At 42.7% G+C, this 14,122-nt stretch overlaps 1 protein-coding gene across 1 annotated transcript; it reads left to right on the top strand.

Moving 5' to 3' along the window:
- Window positions 1–4,066: 4,066 nt before the first annotated feature.
- On the top strand, window positions 4,067–14,081 carry anpepb (alanyl (membrane) aminopeptidase b). The gene is made up of 20 exons (XM_035396510.1): window positions 4,067–4,696; window positions 5,213–5,355; window positions 6,004–6,140; window positions 6,634–6,760; window positions 6,879–7,033; window positions 7,129–7,242; window positions 7,555–7,698; window positions 7,910–7,975; window positions 8,457–8,522; window positions 9,068–9,240; window positions 9,623–9,699; window positions 9,899–10,032; window positions 10,571–10,626; window positions 10,750–10,897; window positions 11,132–11,223; window positions 11,314–11,424; window positions 12,134–12,301; window positions 12,560–12,700; window positions 12,821–12,902; window positions 13,670–14,081. Exons 1-20 carry the CDS (start codon window positions 4,095–4,097, stop codon window positions 13,823–13,825), a joined length of 2,892 nt encoding a protein of 963 aa, XP_035252401.1. The 5' UTR covers window positions 4,067–4,094; the 3' UTR covers window positions 13,826–14,081.
- The last annotated feature ends 41 nt before the right edge of the window (window positions 14,082–14,122 follow it).

The raw sequence follows: 14,122 nt of genomic DNA, 5'->3' as shown, positions 1-14,122 counted from the left end.
TATTCTAATGCTGATGGAAAAAAAAAAAAAACCTGCTCTTGAAAGGGTTAATCTGCTCCCTGTGGAGAGGTGAGGTGGGCAGTGTCTCAGTGCAGGCGCTCCACACCCAGACATTGAGGATGAGTTTGCTTTATGACACCCCGGTGGACTTTGCGAAAGGTTGCGCAGATGGTTTCGAGCGTGCTGACGACAGCTCAAAGCTTTTCAACCCTTTCTCACATCGGCGGGCCGTAAAACTGCCCTGAACGGGGGAAGGAGACCAAAGGTGATCTGCTGAAATGGCAGCGTGGAGAAGTCAGGGGAGAAGGGGAATATTAGGAGGGGGGAGGGGGGGGGAGGGACAAAATAATCTGAAATCTTGAGTGCATCCATCCATTATCGATAGGCGCTTGTCCAATCCAGGGTGAGGTGGGGGTGGGGAGCGAAGGGACTGGACATGTAAAAGTTGTGTAAGTCGCTCTGGATAAGAGTGTCTGCTAAATTCCTGTAATGTAATGTAATGTAACAACCACAAACCATCGAAGTTCATAATAATATGCACAGCTGAGCCTCAGATACCTGTTGCATAATCCAGCCTTAGAGGACACATTGATAGGATAGATAACCCAGAAATGGCTGTCATTCTCGTTTGAATGGTTAGTTGCTTTCAGTGGTTTCATGCCATTGGTCCCTCAGGTCGTAGCATAATCTGACCATTTTTCGAAGAAGTAAACGTCGAAAAATTTTCCTAGTAAGGATGGAACATGACATAATCCACAAAGAGATAGGCGCTGTAATCTTCCACTTCTGTTTACTGCCACCTTTACTGGATGGTTACGTATGCTTATGGCAGCCCTGATACTATAAAGAGCATGTACATCTGTATAGAAGTATGTGCAAACCACAGGCCTTAAACATAGGCTTGTGGGGAACATTTCTGTGCCATATGTTATGTACATGTAAATACCCCTTACTCACGTTCCTTGAGCATATTGCCCATGAATTTAGCTGAATATTGAAACAAAATGACATGCTTTGCTCATAGGTATGATTGTGTCCCACCCTGAATAGACCCTGGAAACCTTGGTTCACGCACCCACCAGTTCATGAACCGAAGGGCTGCCTCCACATCCCTGTCTCCAGTTCCTCTCATATGCAGTCGTTATTATCAAAAACACCCTTTATCTACTGCAAGATAAAATGGACATGCAAATGTAGGCTAAATAAATAGTTTTTCGAGGGGAAAATATTTTCCTATTTTGCCGAGGACTTTCCTTTATGGATTCCCAGCTGTCGGAAACACTGGCGCCTGTGTGTGTGGACATCTGAAGGTTTTAGCAATCGCGCGTAGATATTTCCGAGATAAACCCAAAATGGCAAAGGTCTCAGAGATTACATGTGCAGAGTCATTGTGGAACGCATTTTGTGTGAGTATATGGCGAATTCCCCCCTTATCACTTTTTTATTGTTTCTTTTGGAAAATTACATAAAAAAGAAAGATGTCTGCCTCTTGTTCTAAAGGCTTTTGAAAGTTTTTTGAAAGAGTTTCTGCATTTTAGCACTTCTTTGTTTGTTTCAATTCAGGTGTATGTCATTCAGTAATTATTGATTAAAATTACTTTGAAAATCTGAAAACATCTCTTTCTTTCCTGTAATGATTGGGGGTGGTTGGCTGTTTAGCGATGGTGAGGTCAAGACTGTTTTAACTACATGGTGACGTGTGTGTGTGTGTGTGTGTGGAACAGGTCTTTTCCTGTAGAGTGAAAATGTTTAGTTTGTTTTTCTTTTGCATTTGTGGTTAAACGTCAAAAAAATGTTACAATGATTTCAAATGTTCTTATGCCAGAACAAAGGCACAGAGACGGGTTGATAATGTAACAATGCACAAGGTGAGATTTTATTGACTAGGGTTGTGAACCTTGAGTTTATGAGCTTTGAGATGAAGTCAGCCGGGAACAGGGGTGTCATATATATGCCATAAAAGGATGCTATTTTTCATCAACCTGGCTCATCATCAATTTCATATACCGCAGTATACCCCAGCGAAAGGCTCAAGTGTCCTATTACAGTCTCTAGTGTTACCATGACAGTGGGAGGTAGAGTGCTGTCTGTCTCTTAGTCACAAATACATATTCTCTAAGCTGCAGAACAGTTTTCACTCTCAACATTTTAAAGCCTACACAATCTGCCTTTCATTAGCCTATCTTAGGATAATTATTATCGCTAAATTGCTTCCATTCATAAAATATGACTCAGAACAGATTATCCAGGCTACATTACTTTTGATTGGTCAGATATATGATATGACACGTTTTTGTTGACTCTTCATAAGGGGTATCACCCAGAGGCATGGCATCAAGGTTTTTAATATCTATAAATCACACTTGCTGCGTTCTTTTAGCGGCAACAATATTTTCACCCATTTTTCAGTGACTCTCAAACTACATCCTCATGTATTGAGCACTATGTCCAATTCCTTTGTTCTGTGGGGAGAATTTATTGTTGATTTGTGTAACATGCTATCTGTCTGGGGTGTACTAAGCTACAGTACCTGATATTTCTGTCCTCCACATCCCCTGAAAACAGGCAGGGACCGCATCTACAGAAATGCTGTTAGATTTTTTGTCACTTATTCACCATGGGCAAATGATACCTTTCTAAGGACCATGGGCTTCCATTTGCTATAGAAGAACTGTCTGTGTTAGAACAAATCCAAGCTGTTACCTCAACGTATTTTTCACATTGTTTAGAGGGTCATACATTTCTCCATTCGCTTTTCATGTAAATTGCTTTACCACACACTTCTGGCAGCTTACAATTTAATGCTTACGTAGCTTAGCACCAGCATCATTTCAGTCCCACTTCCTGTTTCAGCTTGGCGTAAAACAAAACGTAAAACAAATGTGAATTTTGATTTTCTTAGTGGGATATTTAATACAATGACTGCTGGAGATGAGTGAAATTTGTTGAATATGAAATGTAATCATGGCCTAATGAGTATTGCAGAAACAAACTTTTTTTAAAAGTCTTCAGAAAAGCTTTCTGTTCAAATCTTCCTGTTCAAATTTTGCAGAACCATAACTAAACAGTAGATCAAACCAATTTTGTTAAAATCCCTCATTCTCAGCTGACTTCCAGAAGCACATGTTCAAGACTATGTCCACATATGTGCGTTCTTTCTAAACTCTCTGTACTTGAGGGGTAATCATCCTGATTTGGCAACCCTGACTCTCTGTTCTGGGTCAATGTCCCAGCTCCCTCTCTGTTACCACAAACTCTTCTCCAAAATGTCCATGAGGGTATATTTGGTTGAAGTCTGTTCCTGTTAGATAATAAAGAGGAGAGTATCTAGCCATCAGTTATACTTTAACTTTTATGTCACTCTTATTACCTATTCCAGGCACAATACTGTTTTTATGATTTCAGTTGTAAAGGCCAGTGTAAAATCACTTGGGTTGGCAATTGCAGAAGTCATTGAAAAATTCTGTTCCAAACAAATGACATTTTACCAGTGTACATCTAAAGAAGATTTAAATCTTTAAGTGTCAGACTAACTATAGTTAATACACTTTATTTTCTGTCAAATGGTGAGAGGTCTTAAAATCAGCAAGATTAATTCCAATTAATTTTTAATTTGGCGCATTGTTTTTAAAGAGACAGGAATGTACATTTGTCTACACTGAATGCCACTATAAACAAACATTGCTCAGAAAGAGATTCAAACACTCATTTTAACACACTGCATTGCATATCCAAACATGGCTGTGTGACTATCTTAACACTGAATATCATTCCAGGAAACCGAGCTTCAGTTAGGAGTATGCCATTTGAGGGTGCTTGCCAGGAAACCGAGCATGAGTGGTGATTACTCAATTTGAAAGGATGTATAGTAGGCAACGTTGTACAATGGAAAAGTTTTAAAAATGTATATTTCTGTTTCATCATCTAGGTTCCTATGACCCTTCCAGATAGCAGTGAACACCGTCCCTCTGTCCACCAGATTTATGTGTTAATAGATCAGCTATTAACTCTGGTGGGTGGAGAGCTGACAGAGAGCTTAAATAAAAAGCCCCAAATTCGGCAGATAGATCTTCTCACTCCTCAACCCGTCAGAGATGGCCAAAGGCTTTTATATCAGCAAGACTCTGGGGGTAGTAGGTATAGTGCTGGGGGCAGGAGCTGTGGCCACCATCATTGCCTTGTCGGTCGTCTACGCTCAAGAGAAATCCAAGAACGTTGAAGTCGAGCCGGTGACCACCACGGTCAAGCCCCCTCCCATCGTTCCAACCTCACCTGCTCCACCCAATGATCCATGGCACAGGTACCGGCTGCCTGACTCCCTGATGCCCGACACCTACAACGTGACCCTGTGGCCCCATCTTGAGCCAGACGCACAGGGCATGTACATGTTTACGGGGGATTCCAGCGTGATCTTCAGATGTGTGAAGGAAACGGACCTGATCCTCATTCACTCCAACAAGCTGGAGCTGACCTTGTTCGATGGGTTCCTTGCAAAGCTGCTCGCGGTGGATGGGTCAGCTCCTCCAGCCATTACGAAGACCTGGCTGCAGGAACAGACCCAGTATCTTGTGGTTCAGCTGAATGGAAAACTAACAGCGGGAAAGTCCTATGAGCTGCAGACTCAATTCAGAGGAGAGCTGGCTGATGACCTTGGAGGCTTCTACAGAAGTGAATATGTTGAGGATGGAGTGAAGAAGTAAGTCTATATTTCAATATATATATTTCTATATTTCTTTTTCGTGCGTGGTACAGGGAAAGCTTTGTGATACAAGACATGGTTTCAGAGTCGGAATAAAGATTAAGATTAAGATCTTTACTAAATGGACACCAGATTACCAATAAACAATGATGAGTATGGCTTTAGTCTTCACTGTTCTATTAGCTCTCCCTGTTTCATTAATTATTGCTTGAGCCTCAGTACTTGCAGTAGTCTCGAAGAGGATTATTTCTGTACATTTAAATATGAATCCAGTGCCTGAACTATTTATCGCTAACATGTTCTTTTCACACTGCATATTCTGTATGATCCAGCCACTGCTGATCAAGATCAGTGCGAACACCTGTAAATATTGCGCTCTGTGCTGAAACGCTCTTCGACTCATTTGAATGACTTTTAGTTGTGTTCTGTATCCTGGACCTTGGATGGGATGAAGTCAGAGCCTGAGTGGGAAATTAAAATCAACGCTCACTTTTTAATAAACTTATTTTGTAGAGTTGTCGCCACGACTCAAATGCAGCCGACGGACGCCCGAAAGGCCTTCCCGTGTTTCGACGAGCCCGCGATGAAAGCCGTCTTCCACATCACTCTCATCCACCGGCCTGGCACCGTGGCTCTTTCCAACGGAAAGGACGTTGGTGAGTGCCCCGCTCCAAGAGCTGAAACTGACCCAGGATCAGTCTCACGGGGTAGACACTGCCCGTGACCGTCTGTTAAAAGTCTGTTATCCTGAGAATTGCTTTTTATTTATTTGAAGGTGCTGAATAACATACTACTAAATCTCTGTTGTATGTGTGTTTACATTTAATACTGCTTGTGCTTACACAGAACATTATAGGTTCAAATGAGGGTGAGGGAGGTTCAAGTACCACTGATTGGTAGCAACAGTTACGCAAACCAATCTGATTCAGCATGATTTCTTTTAGAACGAGCAAGACTATATCTAATGAGTCTGAGTTTTACAAATAAATAAAATAATTGCCACCATTTGCAATTATCGTTGGTCAACAGTAATATAAATGTTGCTCAGTTTTTAACTGAATTTTTTTAAAGAATCATTTTATTTAAACGGTTAGCACCCTGGCCTAGAATGCTATTTGCAACATGTAAAGACTGAGCCATTCAGACTGAGGTCCCGGACACAAGTGAAAATGAACTTTTTGTTGTTCTCTGCTCTCCTGGAAAAGGTCAGTTTTGCTCTTGTTATCTCAGGGAAGGTGTTTTGTGTACATAAAGACACAATGTGTACTGCTGTTTCAGAATACCTCCTCTCTGTTCCCCCATAGCCTCAGTAAACACCACTATCAATGGCACCGCGGTCACCCGGACCACATTTGAACCAACCAAGAAAATGTCCACGTACCTGCTGGCATTTATTGTCAGTGAGTTTAACTTTATCCAGGCAACGGAGGACAATGTTATGGTAATTTTGAGTGTTCTTTTCCCACATCCAAACACTGTGTGCCTCCTCAAGATATTCACTTTGCTTAATGCACAACAGCATCACTACATCCTAATCTGAGAAACTGAAAGAGCAGTAAGCAGTGATTTGTGACATATGTACGTACAGAAGTAAATGAAAGAAAAAGAAACCTATAAAAATGAAAATATATTTGTATGCATGACAGAATTCACTGAGATCATCAACAGCCATGCTGAAAGTATTTGTGCTTAGCCATGCATTGCTAGCAGGTATGCTCCTGAATATAGTCAGATGAGGATAGATCACAGACCAGATGAGTAAGAGGTTTTTTTGTCAGAAAGCATGAATTGCAGCTTTGAAGTGAGTGGCTCCCCAAAAAAACCTTAACAATACCTTCACTTTACCACTAGATGGCAACAATGCACAACTAATTGGATATGGCCACGGACATTCCTGTCGTTCAAGATACTTCCTTTGTTCTTCTTTTGTTTAGATTCGAATCTGGGCTCGTAGAACAGCCATTGTCGAAGGCCAGGGGGAATATGCCCTCAATAAGACCGGACCGATCCTGAAGTTCTTTGAATCATACTACAATTCCACCTACCCACTGTCTAAATCAGGTGGGGTTTTAAGCATGTTTGTTTAAGTATGTGTGCGTGCAAACCTAATGGGGAAAAGGATTGCCCATCAATCAGGAAGATGCCTTTGTCTAAAGTCAAGATGGCCTCCTCCTTTTAGACCAGATCGCTCTACCCGACTTCAACGCCGGGGCCATGGAGAACTGGGGTCTCATCACTTACAGGGAGACGGCGCTTCTGTACGACCCGAAGATGTCCTCCAACGGGAACCAGGAGAGGATCGCGACCATCATCGCGCACGAGCTGGCTCACATGGTACGCGGGTCGCCACGGGCGGCGCCCTTCCTTCGCCTCCCCGTCTCGGGCGTGTCCGTGTCCTCACTGGCCGTGTGGCTTCTCCTCCTCCGCAGTGGTTCGGGAACCTGGTGACGCTCAAGTGGTGGAACGACCTGTGGCTGAACGAAGGGTTCGCCTCCTACGTCGAGTATCTCGGTGCGGACCACGCGGAACCCACGTGGGGCTTGGTGCGTCACACGCCGGTGCTCTTCGAGTCGTGTTTTCTAATCGTTGTTTTAAACCCCCGCTTCTAATCATTTTGTTTAATCTCCGTGTTGTGTGGACAGTTTTACCAGAAGATTCACTAATCCGTCCTTGCTGCTTTGATTGTTCTGAATTATCATGAAAACTACAGTGAGGATAATAATACTGACGCTATGAATAAGAAACGGCGCTGATTTGATTTCTCCTGTCAAGAGCTGCTGTGCGAATTTTGGCGGTGCGGCGGGTACTTGGCGCTTTTGTCCCAATGTGTGACTCTGGGGCACTGTCCTCCACAGAAAGAGCTGATCGTCCTGAACGACGTGCACAGGGTGTTCGCCATCGACGCCCTGACCTCCTCCCACCCTCTCTCCTCCAAAGAGGAGGAGATCAACAAGCCAGAGCAAATCAGCGAGCTGTTTGACGCCATTTCCTACAGTAAGGTACGACACGCCGCCTTCTGATTGGCAGCGACTCCTGGAGTTAAGCTGAAATGGTGACTTAATGGTGAATCCAGAATCCATCCTGGAAATGAAGGAAAATTTTACCGTACGGCCATTTTATGTTGTGCAGAAATCCACGTTATGAGGTGAAGAAAGAGACATAAACAGGAAGTGCAGCGAGAGTGAAGGATTGTGGGTTTTCTCTCTGCAGGGAGCATCGGTACTGAGGATGCTTTCAGAGTTCCTCACGGAGGCCGTCTTCGCCAAAGGACTCAGCGTGAGTTAGCGCGGCGAACCTGCCGTGAGTTTGTGGTTGTGTGTGTACAGGCCTGTGTTCTTGTGTGCGTGCAAGTATCGCATGGTTTGTGTAACTCTATGAGGTGCATGCATTATGTATGTATTTACATGCATGCAGCATACCTGTAATTAAATCCTGACTATGACAAGGGCTGCTTGTGGCCAGGGGTGACTCAGGGTATCATAATTATCCATAAGATAACACAGGGTTTTCATTGACGAGGACATGACCAAACTCACTGCATAATAGCAACTCCTCTGGCTGACTGGAAGCCTGCAGTCATCTTGTAACAGATGCTGCTACAAAGTTAAAAGTGGGTTAATTCCTTTCTGACAAAACACATTCTAGTCTGTTCTCTTCTAGAGCAAAGGAACAGGCTGACAGTTTCAATTACACATAAAAACAAAGAGTAGACACAGTACTGTATATCCTAGCTAACGCAAATGTTTTCTCTGTGCAGTCATACCTGAATCAATTTGCATTCAGTAACACGGTGTACACAGATCTCTGGGATCATCTTCAAATGGTAAGTTATCTTCAAACTTCATCTTAAAAGTTGTCATTTGTTTCCATTATACATAATATGATTATATATAATATAATTATTGGAGGTGGTTGTTAGGAAGGTATTAATGTGACGTGCTATGCTGTCCACAAATCCGAACAGAAATATATTGCTCTAACACAGTAGTAGTTAAAAAGTTCCCACAGGCATTTTAATGCCTATTAGAGGTGTCTGTTTTCTGTTATGCCTGCACCTTGTGTATTCTGAACATAGATATTTGTTATTTTATACATTTGATCTTATACACATCACAAACAAAAGTATTATACAACAATCCAAGTATTCAAGTATATGTAGCTATATAATGCATCACTCTGCCAATTTGAGTGTAGGGTAATGTTGGTTGAAGACCTGTGATATGGCATCTTTACCTGTGAAAGGCACATTTTTTACTGAATTGTACCTAGTGTGGCAAGATTTAACGATGAACGAGTGTCATTCAACTCTTAGCTAAAATGGTGAGAGTTGATCATGGTTGATTGGCTGTTGCGTTTTTTCGTTGCTAGGCGGTGGTAGAGACCAACACGCCCCTGCCCCACACTGTGCATGAAATCATGAACCGCTGGGTTCTGCAAATGGGCTTCCCTGTGGTCACAATCAACACTGCGACCGGGGAGGTATCCCAGCAGCACTTCCTCCTGGACCCCGAGTCGGTTCCGGACAGGCCGTCTGAGTACAAGTACGTCTCGGACCTGTCAATCTCAATTTTCTCGGCTGTTGGTTATGCACTAGATATTGGTAATATGTAGAGTTGCCCTATGATGATATTGGTAATATGTAGAGTTGCCCTATGATGGTAACGGTAATATGTAGAGTTGCCCTATGATGGTAATGGTGATCACGGTTCTGTAGTTTTGTAGTCTTATTCAGAGCGATATACAATTAGGACTACATAAGTACACACACCTAATTAGTATGAGCGGTTTAAATGGTACTAACCCCATAAAATAAATACAAAATAAATAGCAAGAGTGCCGTGCGGTAAGGTTGTGCTCAGAAACGCCTGCGTTTCTCTGCTGTACTGCAGTTGAAGTAGTAAATGTCACTTTTTTTGACCACAGTTATGAGTGGTTCGTCCCCATAAAGTGGATGAAGACAGAAGTGGACCAAGGACAGTACTGGCTGCTGAAAAAATCAGGTATGGAGCCTTTAAATAGAATCTGTGCGGCTTACTCAGTACCTGTTGAATTCCAGTCGAGTTTGCCTTTACGTTGAATGACCCAATCTCCAGACTTTGTGAATGAGCAGGTACGGTCCAGGGCGGAGAAACATTTGCATCAATTTCATGCAGGAGTACCTCACTAACCCTGACCTTTCACCATCGTTTATTCCTACAGACACGAACAAAAACATGACTCTGACTGCAGAAGGCTGGGTGCTAGCCAACCTCAATGTCACCGGGTACTACAGGGTTAACTACGACCTTGAGAACTGGAACCGCCTCCTCATTCAGCTGAACACCAATCACCAGGTAAAGAGCTACACTACGAGCTGTGTGACTAGACTAGTTTTTTTAGTCTCTGTTAACTAAAAAAATCTAATACTATGCGTTTCTTGAAGTTTACAAGTTGACCTTGGAAAGCTGTCATGTCAGTGACAATGGAGGTGGCCACAAAAGAGGCAGTAAAAGCAAGCATGAGCCCCTTTACAGGGATGTTTATAAGTCCGGGGATAAGCCACATTGGATTATGAGCTAACTGCCGCTCCGCTCTAAACCCTCTGGGCTGTGGCCGTTGTCTGGTGTGGTGGAGGTGACTGCAGGAGGCGAGGGTGTGAGGGGAGGTGCATGCGCTCCCCACGCCACAAATTGAACAGCATTCGAAATTTAAGGACATGGTGAAGAGTAAACAGATTTTTGGAGCTGGTGTTTCATGTAGCACAAGCAGGGGTATTCAACATTGAATAAATGAGAGTTTAGGGTTTGTTGAGAGTTAAGATAACAGGGCGATTAGCCTACTCTACACTCTCTGATGCTTTTGCTCAAAGTGTCCGTCTGTCCTTTTCTGCAGGTCATTCCAGCCATCAACAGGGCCCAGCTTGTGGATGATGCTTTTAACCTTGCAAGGTGAGGGCTTCCCGTGGTTTCAGTGGCCTTACTTCACCTGCTAATCACAAATTTTCAACCTGTTTTGTCCCCTTGACAGAGGACTGTACAAATCATGTTTCTTTGTTTTTTTTGCCTTTAAAGGGCAAATAAAACCAGCACGACGTTGGCTCTGAGCACGACCAGGTACCTTTCCAGCGAAACAGAATACATGCCATGGGAATCGGCTCTTGACAACCTGGACTACTTCACCCTCATGTTTGATCGCACTGAGGTCTATGGACCAATGCAGGTTTGTCAACGTAACATGTATATCCTTAGAAATTTCTAATAACTACTCAGAGGGGTTTACATTTTCAGAAAATCGCAGAAGGTTATAAACAAAACCTTTGAACAATGAATATTGGCTAATTCATGTTAGGATTATGTATTGTATTATATTGCATTATTTGTAAAATAAATTATGGAATTTTAGTTTAAAAAAAAAAAAAAACAGACTGACAGCCATGCGTGTTTGTGTTTGTAGGCTTACCTCAAGACTAAAGTTGGACCTCTTTTTGAATACTTCAAACAAATTACTTCCAACTGGACCAAAGTACCTGAGGGTCACACTGACCAGTGAGTAATTCGAGGCTAGAGGCTTTTTGGTGCCTTTAATGGTACACCCTTTGTGGAGCTCAGTCCCACTGGCTTACCCTGTGTCCCCAGGTATAACCAGATCAATGCCATCAGGATGGCCTGTAGGACTGGGGTGGAAGGCTGTGAGGAGTTGACCACAGGATGGTTCAACGAGTGGATGATGAACCCAGACATTAACCCGTGAGTCTACCAGCTTCCTGTCCTTTGGTCACCTGGTAACTGTCCTATCCCCCCCCCCCCCCAGCCAATCCTTTTTCCAGAACACAGTTCTAGGCCACCCGGAATTGTTGTTGAATCATTCCTGTTTCAGACAGTTATAGAGGGGAGCTTTCTCAAATCAGATTCTTACATACGATTTACATTGTAGGCATTTAGCACATGCTCTTGGCCTAAGTGCCTTAGACACCTTACATTCTATATATGAGATCCATTTATACTGCTGGTCACTTACTGAAGCAATCCAGGTTAATTACCTCGCTTGAGTAAAGTGAAATATTAAGTGTTAAATCAACTCTTACAGTGTCCGTATAGTTCCTACTGGACTTGTATGTACTCTGTTGGAGTTTAATTAACACTGGACTTTTTACTATAAGCATACAACGCCAGTGCCCCACCTGGGAACTGAACATGCTATTTGAAAAGTACAAGCCCAGTTCCCTAACCATGAGTTGGATTTTACTGAAGATATTCAGGTTAAACACCTTAACCTGGGGTTAAACAGTAGGCCTAGTGCCTTACCCTGGATTGAAATCTATGTCTAATGGTGACCGCAATCGCCTTCCTTGTTCCTTGAATGCCAGCCTACTCCATAATACCTGTTCAATGTTCTGCTGCACACACGAATTTGGCGGTTCACATAAATACACACCGACGGCTCCGTGCGTTTCAGGATCCACCCCAACCTGAGGACGACGGTTTACTGCAGCGCCATCGCTGCCGGGGGCGTGGCCGAGTGGGACTTTGGCTGGGAGATGTTCTTGAACGCCTCCATGGCCTCCGAGGCAGAGAAGCTGAGGTCCGCTCTGGCCTGCACCAAAGAGCCCTGGCTGCTCAACAGGTCAGTATGGACCAGGACCCCCCTCAGGCACTCACCGCACACACCAGGTTACTGTACACATTCAGACCACCGCATGACTGACACGGGTTATGGAGATGCCCAACGGAAACCCAGTAAAGCTCCCATTTCCACACAGAGACAGAATCCTTTAAACCAGTTTGCTTTAAATCTGTGTCATAGAAAAGGCACAGAAGAGGAAGACAAAGAGCAATCATCCTCACCGTTGCTTTGAAAATTTAACCCCCCACATTATTCCAGGTACCTGGAGTACACCCTGGACCCAACTAAAATTAGGAAGCAGGACGCCACCTCTACCATCGTGTACATCGCCAGCAATGTGGTGGGCCAGCCTCTGGCCTGGGACTTTGTCAGAGCGAAATGGGACTACATATTCACAGAGTGAGTTGGATGCATCGCGGGCCTTGGGTAGATCTGCATGCTTAATGATCCTGTTCTCTGTGAGAATGGTTTTTGTCTCCCAGAGCCTGACCGCATACATTCTCGCCTTTTGTTTCCAAGGTATGGCGGAGGGTCTTTCTCCTTCTCAAACCTTATTAACGGAGTGACTAAGAGGTTCTCAACAGAATTTGAGCTCAAACAGGTAAATGTTGTTGAATATCTAATTGATAAATGAAAAATGTATGGCTACACTTTTGACAATACATTTTTAACTTTTAGTGCCAAAATTCTACGATTCTATGAATAATATCACAGTTTATTCCACGTTGATCATTCTGTGGTTATTTAATGTATATACCTAAATTAGATTTTTAGACTTTGCTGGTACAACTCACAGAGCTATGAAAAACTGAAGAGAATTGAGAAATTATTTGGTGACAAATAAATGACATTTACAAGCTTGCCCGATCAAGGTCCAACCAGCTCCAACCTTCTGAGCTACTGATATCATGTACCACCAAGCTACTACATAGCAGCATTTATCCATAATTTATTACATCTATAATTGTGTGCAATTTACTGTATTTTACTTTGAGCAAATATTGTAGATGGACATATAAATTAGAATTTGTGTGGGGATGTAATAATATGTGTCCACATTAACATTCAAATATTCAGACTGTAATCAGTACTGGGCACATCTCACAAAAACTGAGACTTAAGTCCAAGAGGTTGGTGGAGTCAATTTAATTGTAAAGACCTACAATAGTCATGACCTTACGATGACATCACTATATTGCAGCTAATGTTAAGAAAGTGTCATGCTAGAATCATACCTGAAAGGAAAAAAAACACGTATCTATTATTTTCTATTATTTGCAAGGTATTGCGAGTATTCCAACTGTATATTCTTTTATGCAGAATATGTGACAGATTTGCGTGTAATATCTATTTCCTGTGATACCACAGCTGGAGCAGTTCAAGGCAGACAATGCTGAGGCTGGGTTTGGGTCAGGCACACTGGCCGTGGATCAGTCCATCGAGAGAACAAAAGCCAACATAAAATGGTTGGCAGCCAATCAGAAGACAGTAATGGAGTGGTTCGAAAATGAATTAAAACCATGAATTAACAACCTCAGGGAATAAAAATATGCAGGAGAAAATTTATTTTGTAAAGTATTTCTGGAATAATTTTCTTTTGGGTAGGCCACCTTGTTTTCTCCTATTTGTGTCTATTTATTATACCACATTTCCCACAATCCACTTACCTTGTGGCGGTGATCCTTCTAATTGGATGTATTAGTACAAGTGCCTCTCGCTTCCAGTCTTTTTGGGTCCATTCACATTAAAGGCCAAAAAATAAAAATAAATACAATACCAATCTTCTATTCTTACTTCTAGACCTGGGTTTTACAGTTCTAT

The sequence above is a fragment of the Anguilla anguilla genome, chromosome 16 (assembly GCF_013347855.1).
Source record: "Anguilla anguilla isolate fAngAng1 chromosome 16, fAngAng1.pri, whole genome shotgun sequence".
In the NCBI taxonomy this organism is placed as follows: domain Eukaryota; kingdom Metazoa; phylum Chordata; class Actinopteri; order Anguilliformes; family Anguillidae; genus Anguilla; species Anguilla anguilla.
This window is presented reverse-complemented; position numbering and strand designations above follow the sequence as displayed.

Excerpts from the sequence above, each read along its gene's own strand:
- anpepb (XM_035396510.1), top strand. The coding sequence starts at position 4,095 with ATGGCCAAAGGCTTTTATATCAGCAAGACTCTGGGGGTAGTAGGTATA. Across the intron at positions 11,224-11,313 it reads CCTGAGGGTCACACTGACCA|GTATAACCAGATCAATGCCA; the intron begins GTGAGTAATTCG and ends CTGTGTCCCCAG. Across the intron at positions 12,302-12,559 it reads GAGCCCTGGCTGCTCAACAG|GTACCTGGAGTACACCCTGG; the intron begins GTCAGTATGGAC and ends ACATTATTCCAG.